We start from the raw sequence: 13,872 nt of genomic DNA, 5'->3' as shown, positions 1-13,872 counted from the left end.
GTTGTTTTATTTGGCTGTTCTGTTCTTGTGGATTTCGGATCAAAGTGTTTCCACCTGATGTGCCTATTTGACACTTCGTTTCTGTAAGTGCGATATTAATAAAATGTATATTTTTTACTGAGATACTCTGCACTATTATTATTTTCTATTCTTCCTATGCATGCTACTGAGGTTCCAAGGTCCTGAAGTCGCTACATTGATTCTAGTGATATGCCTACAATCAAATTGGGTTTGTGAGTGCAAATCATTCTTATCCATTAACCCATAACTTTTGCAAACAATATTGCCCTATGTATATTCTCATTGTTGTATTGTAGATTGCCGTTTTGGTATTTTTTGTATTTGCTATGAGGACATGAGAGGAGTCCTTTCATCTACAATACTTTCTAATTAAGGGTAATTTTTGTGTGTTCTCCCTCACTTATTACCCACTGTGTGTGTTTTGATCTGCACACAGGTGTATTTGCATTTATCTGTTGTATATTCCAGGTACCCTGTTAGTCTGTTTGGAAAAGGGGAGAAATGTGGCGAAACCAACCTCGCCACTGGGCCCTGGAGAAGCCTGTTTGCTAGCCTCCTACCTGATGACTATGGCCCCTGGGTTGTTTGGGGCATATTGTACCTTATATTGCTGCAACTGGCCCTTTTAAAATCATCGATGGACATATTGGGACTTTTGGGGATTGTGGCGAAACCGACCTCGCCACGTGTCCTGGGAGGGGGCCGATTGCCCGCCTCTGGCCTTTGGACTATGGACCAGACTTTATGGGAATGTGATACCCCAGAAAGCTATACCATGGAGCCTATTCATAATGAAAGACTATGGGAAAGACTTTAGCTCCATGGCAATTGTACTGTGTGAGTAGGATCTGCGCGCTATTCGGTAGTTTTGTGCGCGCAGATCACAGCTATCTGGGGATATGTGAAATGTCTGTGTGTTATGTGTAAAAGGTGAATTTATGTATTTTAAAGTGTTTTACTGTCTTTGTGTCCCCATGTGCTTAATGGAGTCTGTCTCTGTGCTGGGAGATAATTGGATTACTTCTCCAGCACAGAGAAGGCCCTGGAAAGCTAGGGGTTTTAAAAGATACTTTTAGTAACTTTTGAACCCCTGGTCTGATCCATGCCATTTTTTAATATGTTGTTCCCCTGAATGGATTGATTGTGGATATGCATTTTTATGTGAATGTGATGTATGGTTTTGAAGTTATAAATATTGTGTAAAAAGTATATTTTAAACTGTATGAATAATGGGATTATGTGTCACACTAAGGGGAGGGGATGTGTGGGAGGTAACATCTATGTCATTGGTTCTTTTATGCCTCCCCCTGGGTGTGGCCTGTATGTGTAAGTTGGAAATAAAAGCCAGGCTGGATGAACCAGTCCAGAGTTCCTGTTTTACCCTCAAAGTGATGTGTCGTCTCATTATTGGGGGGAAGGATTTATTGCATGCTGTTCCAGTTGACTGCTAGGAGTACAAGCCTATTCGTATGGTTCCTATTCAATGGTCTACAGCAGTCCTATGCTTGAGAAGGTTCATATGCTGCATCGGTTCGGTGATTGTGGTGTCTGCCAGAGTGCTTGGAGTCCTCAGGAAGCACTAGGAGCATCCATTAACGGAGGTACCAAGTCGGGGTGCCAGGCGATCCGTTACATGGGGTCATTACTGGGACCCGTTATACAGTGTGTGGGGTCATTACTGGGACCCGTTATACAGTGCGTGGGGTCATTACTGGGACTCGTTATACAGTGCGTGGGGTCATTACTGCGACCCGTTATACAGTGCGTGGGGTCATTACTGCGACCCGTTATACAGTGCGTGGGGTCATTACTGAGACCCGTTATACAGTGCGTGGGGTCATTACTGGGACCCGTTATACAGTGCGTGGGGTCATTACTGGGACCCGTTATACAGTGTGTGGGGTCATTACTGGGACCCGTTATACAGTGTGTGGGGTCATTACTGGGACCCGTTATACAGTGCGTGCGGTCATTACTGGGACCCGTTATACAGTGTTTGGGGTCGTTACTGGGACCCGTTATACAGTGTGTGGGGTCATTACTGGGACCCGTTATACAGTGTGTGGGGTCATTACTGGGACCCTTTATACAGTGTGTGGGGTCATTACTGGGACCTGTTATACAGTGTGTGGGGTCATTACTGGGACCTGTTATACAGTGCGTGGGGTCATTACTGGGACCCGTTATACAGTGTGTGGGGTCATTACTGGGACTCGTTATACAGTGCGTGGGGTCATTACTGCTACCCGTTATACAGTGCGTGGGGTCATTACTGGGACCCGTTATACAGTGTGTGGGGTCATTACTGGGACCCGTTAGACAGTGTGTGGGGTCATTACTGGGACCCGTTATACAGTGTGTGGGGTCATTACTGGGACCCATTATACAGTGTGTGGGGACATTACTGGGACCCGTTATACAGTGCGTGGGGTCATTACTGGGACCCGTTATACAGTGCGTGGGGTCTTTACTGGGACCCGTTATACAGTGTGTGGGGACATTACTGGGGACCCGTTATACAGTGTGTGGGATCATTACTGGGACCTGTTATACAGTGTGTGGGGTCATTACTGGGACCCGTTATACAGTGCGTGGGGTCATTACTGGGACCTGTTATACAGTGTGTGGGGTCATTACTGGGACCCGTTATACAGTGTGTGGGATCATTACAGGGACCCATTATACAGTGTGTGGGGTCATTACTGGGACCCGTTATACAGTGCGTGGGGTCATTACTGGGACCCGTTATACAGTGCGTGGGGTCATTACTGGGACCCGTTATACATTGCGTGGGGTCATTACTGGGACCCGTTATACAGTGCGTGGGGTCATTACTGGGACTCGTTATACAGTGCGTGGGGTCATTACTGCGGCCCGTTATACAGTGCGTGGGATCATTACTGGGACCCGTTATACAGTGCGTGGGGTCTTTACTGGGACCCGTTATACAGTGTGTGGGGTCATTACTGGGACCCGTTATACAGTGTGTGGGGTCATTACTGGGACCCGTTATACAGTGTGTGGGGTCATTACTGGGACCCGTTATACAGTGTGTGGGGTCTTTACTGGGACCCGTTATACAGTGCGTGGGGTCATTACTGGGACCCGTTATACAGTGTGTGGGGTCATTACTGGGACCCGTTATACAGTGTGTGGGGTCATTACTGGGACCCGTTATACAGTGTGTGGGGTCATTACTGGGACCCATTATACAGTGTGTGGGGACATTACTGGGACCCGTTATACAGTGCGTGGGGTCATTACTGGGACCCGTTATACAGTGCGTGGGGTCTTTACTGGGACCCGTTATACAGTGTGTGGGGACATTACTGGGGACCCGTTATACAGTGTGTGGGATCATTACTGGGACCTGTTATACAGTGTGTGGGGTCATTACTGGGACCCGTTATACAGTGCGTGGGGTCATTACTGGGACCTGTTATACAGTGTGTGGGGTCATTACAGGGACCCATTATACAGTGTGTGGGGTCATTACTGGGACCCGTTATACAGTGCGTGGGGTCATTACTGGGACCCGTTATACAGTGCGTGGGGTCATTACTGGGACCCGTTATACATTGCGTGGGGTCATTACTGGGACCCGTTATACAGTGCGTGGGGTCATTACTGGGACTCGTTATACAGTGCGTGGGGTCATTACTGCGGCCCGTTATACAGTGCGTGGGATCATTACTGGGACCCGTTATACAGTGCGTGGGGTCTTTACTGGGACCCGTTATACAGTGTGTGGGGTCATTACTGGGACCCGTTATACAGTGTGTGGGGTCATTACTGGGACCCGTTATACAGTGTGTGGGGTCATTACTGGGACCCGTTATACAGTGTGTGGGGTCTTTACTGGGACCCGTTATACAGTGCGTGGGGTCATTACTGGGACCCGTTATACAGTGTGTGGGGTCATTACTGGGACCCGTTATACAGTGTGTGGGGTCATTACTGGGACCCGTTATACAGTGTGTGGGGACATTACTGGGACCCGTTATACAGTGTGTGGGGTCATTGAGTTTCTGTGTGTAAGGGAAGCATGGTGTATTTCTGCATGTGTGTGTGTAGGGATTGTGTGTTTCTGCATGTTTGTGTAAGGGAAGCATTGTGTGTTTGTGTGTGTGTGTGTAGGGATACATTGTGTGTTTCTGTGTGTGTGTGTGTGTGTGTGTAGGGATACATTGTGTGTTTCTGTGTGTGTGTGTGTGTAGGGATACATTGTGTGTTTTTGTGTGTGTGTGTAGGGATACATTGTGTGTTTTTTGTGTGTGTGTAGGGGTACATTGTGTGTTTTTTTTGTGTGTGTGTAGGGGTACATTGTGTGTTTCTGTGTGTGTGTGTGTGTGTGTGTAGGGATACATTGTGTGTTTCTGTGTGTGTGTGTGTGTAGGGATACATTGTGTGTTTCTGTGTGTGTGTGTGTAGGGATACATTGTGTGTTTCTGTGTGTGTGTGTGTGTAGGGATACAATGTGTGTTTTTGTGTGGTTGTGTAGGGATACATTGTGTGTTTCTGTGTGTGTGTAGGGATACATTGTGTGTTTTTGTGTGTGTGTGTAGGGATACATTGTGTGTTTCTGTGTGTGTGTGTAGGGATACTTTGTGTGTGTGTGTAGGGATACATTGTGTGTTTTTGTGTGTGTGTGTAGGGATACATTGTGTGTTTCTGTGTGTGTGTGTGTAGGGGTTGTGTGATTCTGCATGTTTGTGTAAGGGAAGCATTGTGTGTTTGTGTGTGTTTCTGTGTGTGTGTGTAGGGATACATTGTGTGTGTGTTTCTGTGTGTGTGTGTAGGGATACATTGTGTGTGTATGTGTGTAGGGATACATTGTGTGTTTCTGTGTGTGTGTGTGTGTAGGGATATATTGTGTGTGTGTGTGTGTAGGGATACATTGTGTGTTTCTGTGTGTGTGTGTAGGGATACATTGTGTTTGTGTGTGTGTGTAGGGATACATTGTGTGTTTCTGTGTGTGTGTGTGTGTGTAGGGATACATTGAGTGCGTGTGTGTGTCTGTGTAGGGATACATTGTGTGTTTTTGTGTGTGTGTGTGTGTGTAGGGATACATTGTGTGGTTTTGTGTGTGTGTGTAGGGATACATTGTGTGTTTCTGTGTGTGTGTAGGGATACATTGTGTGTTTTTGTGTGTGTGTGTGTGTAGGGATACATTGTGTGTTTCTGTGCGTGTGTGTAGGGATACATTGTGTGTTTCTGTGTGTGTGTGTAGGGATTGTGTGATTCTGCATGTTTGTGTAAGGGACGCATTGTGTGTGTGTGTGTGTGTGTGTGTGTAGGGATACATTGTGTGTGTTTTTGTGTGTAGGGATACATTGTGTGTGTGTGTGTAGGGATACATTGTGTGTTTTTGTGTGTGTGTAGGGATACATTGTGTGTTTTTGTGTGTGTGTAGGGATACATTGTGTGTTTTTGTGTGTGGGGATACATTGTGTGTTTGTGTGTGTGTGTGTATGTGTAGGGATACATTGTGTGTTTCTGTGTGTGTGTGTAGGGGTTGTGTGATTCTGCATGTTTGTGTAAGGGAAGCATTGTGTGTTTCTGTGTGTGTGTAGGGATACATTGTGTGTTTCTGTGTGTGTGTGTAGGGATTGTGTGATTCTGCATGTTTGTGTAAGGGACGCATTGTGTGTTTGTGTGTGTGTGTGTAGGGATACATTGTGTGTTTCTGTGTGTGTGTGTGTAAGGATACATTGTGTGTTTCTGTGTTTGTGTGTGTGTGTGTGTAGGGATACATTGTGTGTTTCTGTGTGTGTGTGTAGGGATACATTGTGTGTTTCTGTGTGTGTGTGTGTAGGGATACATTGTGTGTTTCTGTGTGAGTGTGTATCCTTCTGATACAATCGTGGCAGTGTATAAATAATTCACACACTGCTGGTGTATAGAAACATAGAAACATAGAATGTGACGGCAGATAAGAACCATTCGGCCCATCTAGTCTGCCCAGTTTTCTAAATACTTTCATTAGTCCCTGGCCTTATCTTATAGTTAGGATAGCCTTATGCCTATCCCACACATGCTTAAACTCCCTCACTGTGTTAACATCTACCACTTCAGCTGGAAGGCTATTCCATGCATCCACTACCCTCTCAGTAAAGTAATACTTCCTGATATTATTTTTAAACCTTTGTCCCTCTAATTTAAGACTATGTCCTCTGGTTGTGGTAGTTTTTCTTCTTTTAAATATAGTCTCCTCCTTTACTGTGTTGATTCCCTTTATGTATTTAAATGTTTCTATCATATCCCCCCTGTCTCGTCTTTCCTCCAAGCTATACATGTTAAGATCCTTTAACCTTTCCTGGTAAGTTTTATCCTGCAATCCATGAACCAGTTTAGTAGCCCTTCTTTGAACTCTCTCTAAGGTATCAATATCCTTCTGAAGATATGGTCTCCAGTACTGCGTACAATACTCCAAGTGAGGTCTCACCAGTGTTCTGTACAATGGCATGAGCACTTCCCTCTTTCTACTGCTAATACCTCTCCCTATACAACCAAGCATTCTGCTAGCATTTCCTGCTGCTCTATTACATTGTCTGCCTACCTTTAAGTCCTCAGAAATAATCACCCCTAAATCCCTTTCCTCAGATGTTGAGGTTAGGACTCCATCAAATATTCTGTACTCTGCACTTGGGTTTTTACGTCCAAGATGCATTATCTTGCACTTATCCACATTAAATGTCAGTTGCCACAACTCTGACCATTTTTCTAGTTTACCTAAATCATTTGCCATTTGGCTTATCCCTCCTGGAACATCAACCCTGTTACATATCTTAGTATCATCCGCAAAAAGACACACCTTACCATCAAGACCTTCTGCAATATCACTAATAAAAATATTAAAGAGAATGGGTCCAAGTACAGATCCCTGAGGTACCCCACTGGTGACAAGCCCAAGTTTCGAATATATTCCATTGACTACAACCCTCTGTTGCCTGTCACTCAGCCACTGCCTTACCCATTCAACAATATTGGAATCCAAACTCAAAGATTGCAGTTTATTGATAAGCCTTCTATGTGCAACAGTGTCAAAAGCCTTACTGAAATCTAGGTAAGCAATGTCTACTGCACCACCCTGATCTATAATTTTAGTTACCCAATCAAAAAAATCAATAAGATTAGTTTGGCATGATCTCCCTGAAGTAAACCCATGTTGTCTCTGATCTTGAAATCCATGTGTTTTTAGATGTTCAACAATCCTATCCTTTAACATGGTTTCCATCACTTTCCCCACTACTGAAGTAAGGCTTACTGGCCTATAGTTGCCCGACTCCTCCTTATTACCTTTCTTGTGAATGGGCACAACATTCGCTAACTTCCAATCTTCTGGGACTACTCCTGTTAACAATGATTGGTTAAATAAATCTGTTAATGGTTTTGCTAGTACACCACTAAGCTCTTTTAATAGCTTTGGGTGTATTCCATCAGGTCCCATTGACTTATTTGTCTTTACTTTTGACAGTTGAAATAGAACCTCTTCCTCTGTAAACTCACATGTAATAAATGACTCATTTATCCTTTTTTTAACAGAGGTCCCTTTCCTTCATTTTCAGCTGTAAATACCGAACAAAAATATTCATTGAGGCAGTCAGCTAGACCTTTATCCTCATCTACATACCTTCCTTCTTTTGTTTTTAATCTAACTAATCCTTGTTTTACTTTTCTATTCTCATTTATGTATCTAAAAAAAGTTTTGTCCCCCTTTTTTACTGACTGTGCTATTTTCTCTTCTGTGTGTGATTTGGAAGCTCTTATAACTTGCTTAGCCTCTTTCTGCTTAGTGGCCAGTCCCATGCCTTATTACAGGATGTTTATGAAAGTTTAATGTCAGCCCTGCACTATGAATTTTTCATATTCTGCATTACGAAAGACCTAGCCACCACCAAATGGTGGGAGGGGGCAGTGTATTAGAATGGTGGGGGGAGGGAGCAGTGTACTAGAGTGGTGGTGGGGTGGGCAGTGTGTTAATTTGGGGGTAGAGAGGTGGGACAGTGTATTAGAGTGGTGGGAGGAGAGGCAGTGTATTAGGTGAGGGAAGGTAGTGTGTTAATTTGGGGGAGGGAGGGGGCAGTGTATTAGAGTGGTGGGAGGAGAGGCAGTGTATTAGGTGAGGGAAGGTAGTGTGTTAATTTGAGGGAGGGAGGGGACAGTGTATTAGAGTGGTGGGAGGAGAGGCAGTGTATTAGGTGAGGGAATGTAGTGTGTTAATTTGAGGGAGGGAGGGGGCAGTGTATTAGAGTGGTGGGAGGGGGCAGTGTATTAGAGGGGGAGTGTGGGCTGTGTGCTAATTTGGGCGTAGGGAGGGGGGAGTGTGTTAAACTGGGCAAACGCAGGGGGAGGGCAGTGTATTAAATTAGGGGAGGGAGAAGTGTATTAGAGTGGTGGGAGGGAGAGGAGGCAATGTATTAAATTTGAGTGGTGGGAGGGGGCAGTGTAGTAGATCGGGTGGAGGAGGCAGTGTAGAGTGGGCCGCGGGAGACTGTGTATTAGAATGGGGGGCACAGTAAGTAACTTTAAATTAAAGGGACACTATAGTCACCAGAACAACTACAGCTTATTGAATTTGTTCTGGTGAGTAGAATCATTCCCTTCAGGCTTTTTGCTGTAAACACTGTCTTTTCAGAGAAAATGCAGTGTTTACATTACAGCCCAGTGATAACTTCACTGGTCACTCCTCAGATGGCTGTTAGAGATTCTTCCTGGGTCATGGCTGCCTAAAATGCATCCAAACATTCAGTATCTCCTCCCTCTGCATGCAGACACTGAACTTTCCTCATAGAGATTCATTGATTCAATTCATCTTTATGAGGATATGCTGATTGGCCAGGGCTGTGTTTGAATCATGCTGGCTCTGCCCCTGATCTGACTCTTTGTCAGTCTCAGCCAATCCTATGGAGAAGCACTGTGATTGGATCAGGCTACCACTTCTGATGATGTCTAACAGCATGCAGAGTTACAGCTTCTGGCTTTAATACAGTAGGATTTTGCTATATTTATGGAGGCATGGGAGGGTCTAGGGGGGCTGGATGGTGGTGTTAACATTATAGGGTCAGGAATACATGTTTGTGTTCCTGATCCTATAGTGATCTTTTTGAGTAAATTATATATCTGTACCCAGGATTACATATTGTTTGCATGAGAATGATACAAGTAATTTTAGTTTGTGTTGGTCTAAGGCAAACTTTTTTTTTTAGCGGCCCACATAAACGGAAACCTTGTTTATTTGGTCCGTGTTAGCCTTTGAGATTGACATGCTTGCTGTACATTAAGCTGTAGTTGTTCAGGTGATTAAAGTTTCCCTTTAGGTACAAAGTGAAAGGATTTTGATTGTGCTGTGCCCACTACTTCGTATCCCTAGATCCGTGACATATCCATAGCAGGGGAACTTCTAAGGGGAGGAGGGGTGATTGAAATCCCTGATATGCTCTTTCTCTTCAGCTCCTGCTAGTTGAAGCCGCTGGGGCCACATGTGTAAATGTACAACTACAAAGATCCAATGGATGGGTCCCAATACACATATAAAAACAGAACCGCTATCTTTTTGGACCATTGAATGTAGATTGTAAGCTCTTTTGAGCAAGGACCTCTTGTTGTTGTTAATTATCCATTTTATAATTGTAAAGTGCTGCTGTATACGTTGACGCTATATAAATAATAATAATAATAATAATGTATGTTTAACATTTCTTGTTCTCTTTTGTGTGTAGTTCCTGGAGGTACGACTGTCCTTGTAGAGATCAGTGCCGACATCCACATCTGTGGCCTCTGCAAGCAGCAGTATAACAATTTTGATGCATTTGTTGCTCACAAACAACGTGGCTGTCAGCTCTCCAATGCAGCCACGGGAGCCACCAGCAGTGTCCAGTTTGTCTCCGAGGACACCCCACCACCAGTATCCACCGTTAATCGAACCATTACATCAGAGACTCAGACCATCACCGGTAAATCGGGGCTTCCATTTTCAGCTTTGCACCGAGACAAACTTTTAAATAAACTAACCAATATATTAAAGGGACACTATAGTCACCTGAACAACTTCAGCTTAATGAGGTTGTTCAGGTGAGTGCTACAGCTCCCTGCAGCCTTTTTCTTGTAAGCACTGTATTTTCTGAGAAAATGCAGTGTTTACATTGGAAGCTTGGAACACCTCTTGTTGCAGTCTGTGGCGAAACCAGCTTCGCCACTGTGAACTGGAGAGGCCTGGCTGCTAGCCTCCTGCCCGCTGACTATGGCCCCTGGACATATTGCACTTTAAAGACTATATTTGGGCATGTACTAATTTATATTGCTGCTACTTGCCCTTTAAAATCAGCAAGGGACATTTTGGGACTACTGTCCCTTTAAGACTGTGAAGCATATCCTATTGTACTGCCTGTATATTGTATATGTATTTATGTATGCAGTTAACCTGGGTTATATATATATATGCAGCCTTCATCTGATTGTTCGGTAGAACCACTCCATTCATTGTATTGAGGAAACTACCGAACAACCAGACCACCCAGGAATAAGTGTGCCTCCAATTACAGTTTGCAACAATGTTGCAAACGGGTAATTGGCAATCATGTAATGTGTTCTGTGTCCTCTGGGTGGCCGCCATTCAGGAAACAACCACGTGGCGGCGGCCATCTTTAACTACCGAACAGCGGTGTTTTGCCGTCGAGTGTCTGGAACTGAAATCGGACACTCGACTAGGCAAACACCGCTGAGACCTCCAGACTTCCAGGATTTCGTGGGGAAACTACCGAACGGCCCGCCGTTCGGTAGAAAGAAACGTATGAACTAGGGGATTCATACGAATCCCCCTTAGTCTCTATAACACAGACAATTCGTATGTTTCATTCACCTGTTTGTGACCGACCGCAGGGCCAAAATGCATGGAACTGTTTTCGGATACTTTACCCATGCGGTCGGTCAATACTTTAAAGTCCCATAACTCCTGAACCATTTATCCGAATGGGCTGATTCTTGCATATGTTGTCCCCCTGAATAAGGGCTATCAGGGGATACCTGTTTTGGAGGTGTAGCATATGTATTTGGGGTACATCCAGGAATTGGGGAAAAAGGTGTACAGTATAATTGTGTTAAGTGTTAATCTAAGGGGAGGAAATGTGTGGGAGGTACATCCATGTGATTGGTTAATTTCATCCTCCCCCTGGGAGTGTCCTGTATGTACTTGTTGGTAATAAAAGCCAGACTGGGTGTCCCAGTCTTGAGTTCTGCTTAACCCTCAAAGCGATGTGTCGTCTCGGTCTTTGGGGGAATGGGATTGTAGGCTGACTGCCAAGAGTGTAAGCCGATGTCTGCTTTTCTTGTTCAGCTGTTCCAGTGTTCGTGTGGTTCCAGTCGGGAGAATGGTGTTTGCAGTAGCTGTCTGTGCATCTGGAAAGGGGATTATCGCCTAAACTGGGTTTTATCCTCTTGTAAGTGAAACGGTCCGTTACAATTGGTGGCAGCGGTGGGATCGTTCCTACAACCAGAGGGACAGCTACAGACAACACCATTTCTGGATTACAAATTGAGGGCAACGCTAGTATCCGTACAGCGACCCTATCTACAAAGGAACTCAGAAAATGGAGGAGAAGTTGCAGGATAGATTGTACGGTTCCGTATTCCGGAGGTCTGGAGCAGTGTCAGAAGAGGACATGTTGATGTACAGAGAGACTGCCAGAGCCGGATTGTGGGACGAAGCCCTAGAGGAAGTACAGTATTCACGAGGGGATCAACGCCGCAGCAGAAGGCAGCGAATTCTGGCTAGAATGGCAGAGCGGATGCCCCTCCTGAGAAAACAGACCACAGAAAAGTGGGTGACTAGACTCGAGATTCTAGTATACGCAGAACTGGTGCTCGACGACGCATACCAGGCGCTACAGTGGTACGCGGCTCAGTGTGTCCCCAGGATGGCAGAGTATGAGTTCCCAGAAGGCGGAGATTACACTGGCCCCGGTCTATTTTGGGATAATAGTGGTGACGAGGACTTTGGGGAAGATACCGACTATCGTTTTTGGGACCTGTACGGCATCCGAGAGAACATGCTGGGTCTCTTTGGCGCTATTGACCTCGAGGCAGACCTACGATATTTAGTTACCCAGGAATGGAACCTGGAGGGGGATTACCGGCGACTCATCAATGAGGCCTGGGAAGAGACAACCGGTCCTCCCACCCAACAGCAACCAGCAGTACCCGAGGTAGCAGAGTTCCTAGACTGGTCCTGTGAGCAACCCCAGGGAGATGAAGGTGTCGTCCTTCCTCCCCAGCGGCAGTGTGTAACCCAGGGAGCCGAAGGTGCAGTCCTTCCTCCCCAGCGGCAGGCTGTGTTACAGGGGGCAGAGGTTGTTGTTCCTGCCCCCCAGCAGCAAAGTGATGTGCCGGGAGGGCAGTGTGAAGTGAAGGGAGAGGAGAGCAGCGTCCTCCCTCCCCAGCGGCAGTGTGTACCCCAGGGAGATGAAGGTGTCGTCCTTCCTCCCCAGTGGCAGCGTACACCCCAGGGAGATGAAGGTGTCGTCCTTCCTCCCCAGCGGCAGGCTGAGTTACAGGGGGCAGAGGTTGTTGTTCCTGCCCCCCAGCAGCAAAGTGATGTGCCGGGAGGGCAGTGTGAAGTGAAGGGAGAGGAGAGCAGCGTCCTCCCTCCCCAGCGGCAGTGTGTACCCCAGGGAGATGAAGGTGTCGTCCTTCCTCCCCAGTGGCAGCGTACACCCCAGGGAGCAGAAGGTGCAGTCCTTCCTCCCCAGCGGCAGGCTGAGTTACAGGGGGCAGAGGTTGTTGTTCCTGCCCCCCAGCAGCAAAGTGATATGCCAAGAAGGCAGTGTGAAGGGAAGGGAGAGGAGAACAGCGTCCTCCCTCCCCAGCGGCAATGTGTGCCCCAGGGAGCTGATGGTGTCGTCCGTCCTCCCCAGCAGCCGTGTGTGTCCAAGGGAGCCGAAGTTGCAGTCCTTCCTCCCCAGCGGCAGGCTGAGTTACAGGGGGCAGAGGTTGTTGTTCCTGCCCCCCAGCAGCAAAGTGAGATGCCAAAACGGCAGTGTGAAGCGAAGGGAGAGGAGAGCAGCGTCCTCCCCCCCCCAGCGGCAGTGTGTGCCCCAGGGAGCTGAGGGTGTCGTCCATCCTCCCCAGCGGCAGTGTGTCCTGCAGGGAGCAGAGACAGTCAGTCTCGCACCCCAGCAGCCGGACAAGAGAATGAAAGGGGAGACAGCTGGTCCCCCTTTCCACCAGCAGAGAGAGTGGCAGGGAGAGGAGCCTGCTAACCCCCCTCCCCAGCGGCAGTTTACCGTCCAGAGAGAGGAGCTTGTTACACCCTCTCTCCAGCGGCAGCCTAACTCACCAAGGGGAGATGTTAAGCCCCACAACTGTGCAGATGGGACCGTAGTCTCTGCACTTACAGCACAAGGGATAGGGACGGTCGGTCCTGTTCCCCAGCCTCAATGTGATGGATCCAAAGGGGAGACAGTCGGTCTCCCCCTCCGGCAGTCGAGCTGCGCACCTAAAGGGGAGACAGCCAGTCTCCAGCAACCAGACGCCCACCAGACTACTCCCGTGGTAGTGCTGGCAACAGGACAGAGTACCGCTGGTCTCTGCCCCCTCAGCAACCCACCAAGGCAGCCTACCCGTCTCCCACCCAGCAGTGGTGAAACACCAGAACTTGGACAAAATCCTTCCTCACCCAGATGTAGTAACCGGTTAGTGTGGGTGGGCTGCTCTGTTATTTCTGTTTTGTGGGTGGGTTGCTGGACTAACCAGGGCACTGACCGGCAGAAAGTCAGGTACCCTGTTAGTCTAATTGGCCAAGGGGAGAAATGTGGCGAAACCAGCTTCGCCACTGTGAACTGGAGAGGCCTGGCT

At 47.0% G+C, this 13,872-nt stretch overlaps 1 protein-coding gene across 1 annotated transcript in view; it reads left to right on the top strand.

The window, feature by feature from the left end:
• LOC134565978 (zinc finger protein 64-like) overlaps window positions 1-13,872 on the top strand; it is a 48,468-nt gene that overhangs the window by 14,041 nt on the left and 20,555 nt on the right. The window contains exon 2 of the mRNA XM_063425685.1: window positions 9,744-9,977. Within this exon, the coding sequence (XP_063281755.1) occupies window positions 9,744-9,977 (234 nt within the window). The remainder of the gene's footprint in view (window positions 1-9,743; window positions 9,978-13,872) is intronic.

This window comes from Pelobates fuscus, chromosome 6 (assembly GCF_036172605.1).
Source record: "Pelobates fuscus isolate aPelFus1 chromosome 6, aPelFus1.pri, whole genome shotgun sequence".
In the NCBI taxonomy this organism is placed as follows: domain Eukaryota; kingdom Metazoa; phylum Chordata; class Amphibia; order Anura; family Pelobatidae; genus Pelobates; species Pelobates fuscus.
The sequence above is the reverse complement of the archived record's forward strand: the minus strand, read 5'-3'. Positions and strand labels throughout refer to the sequence as shown.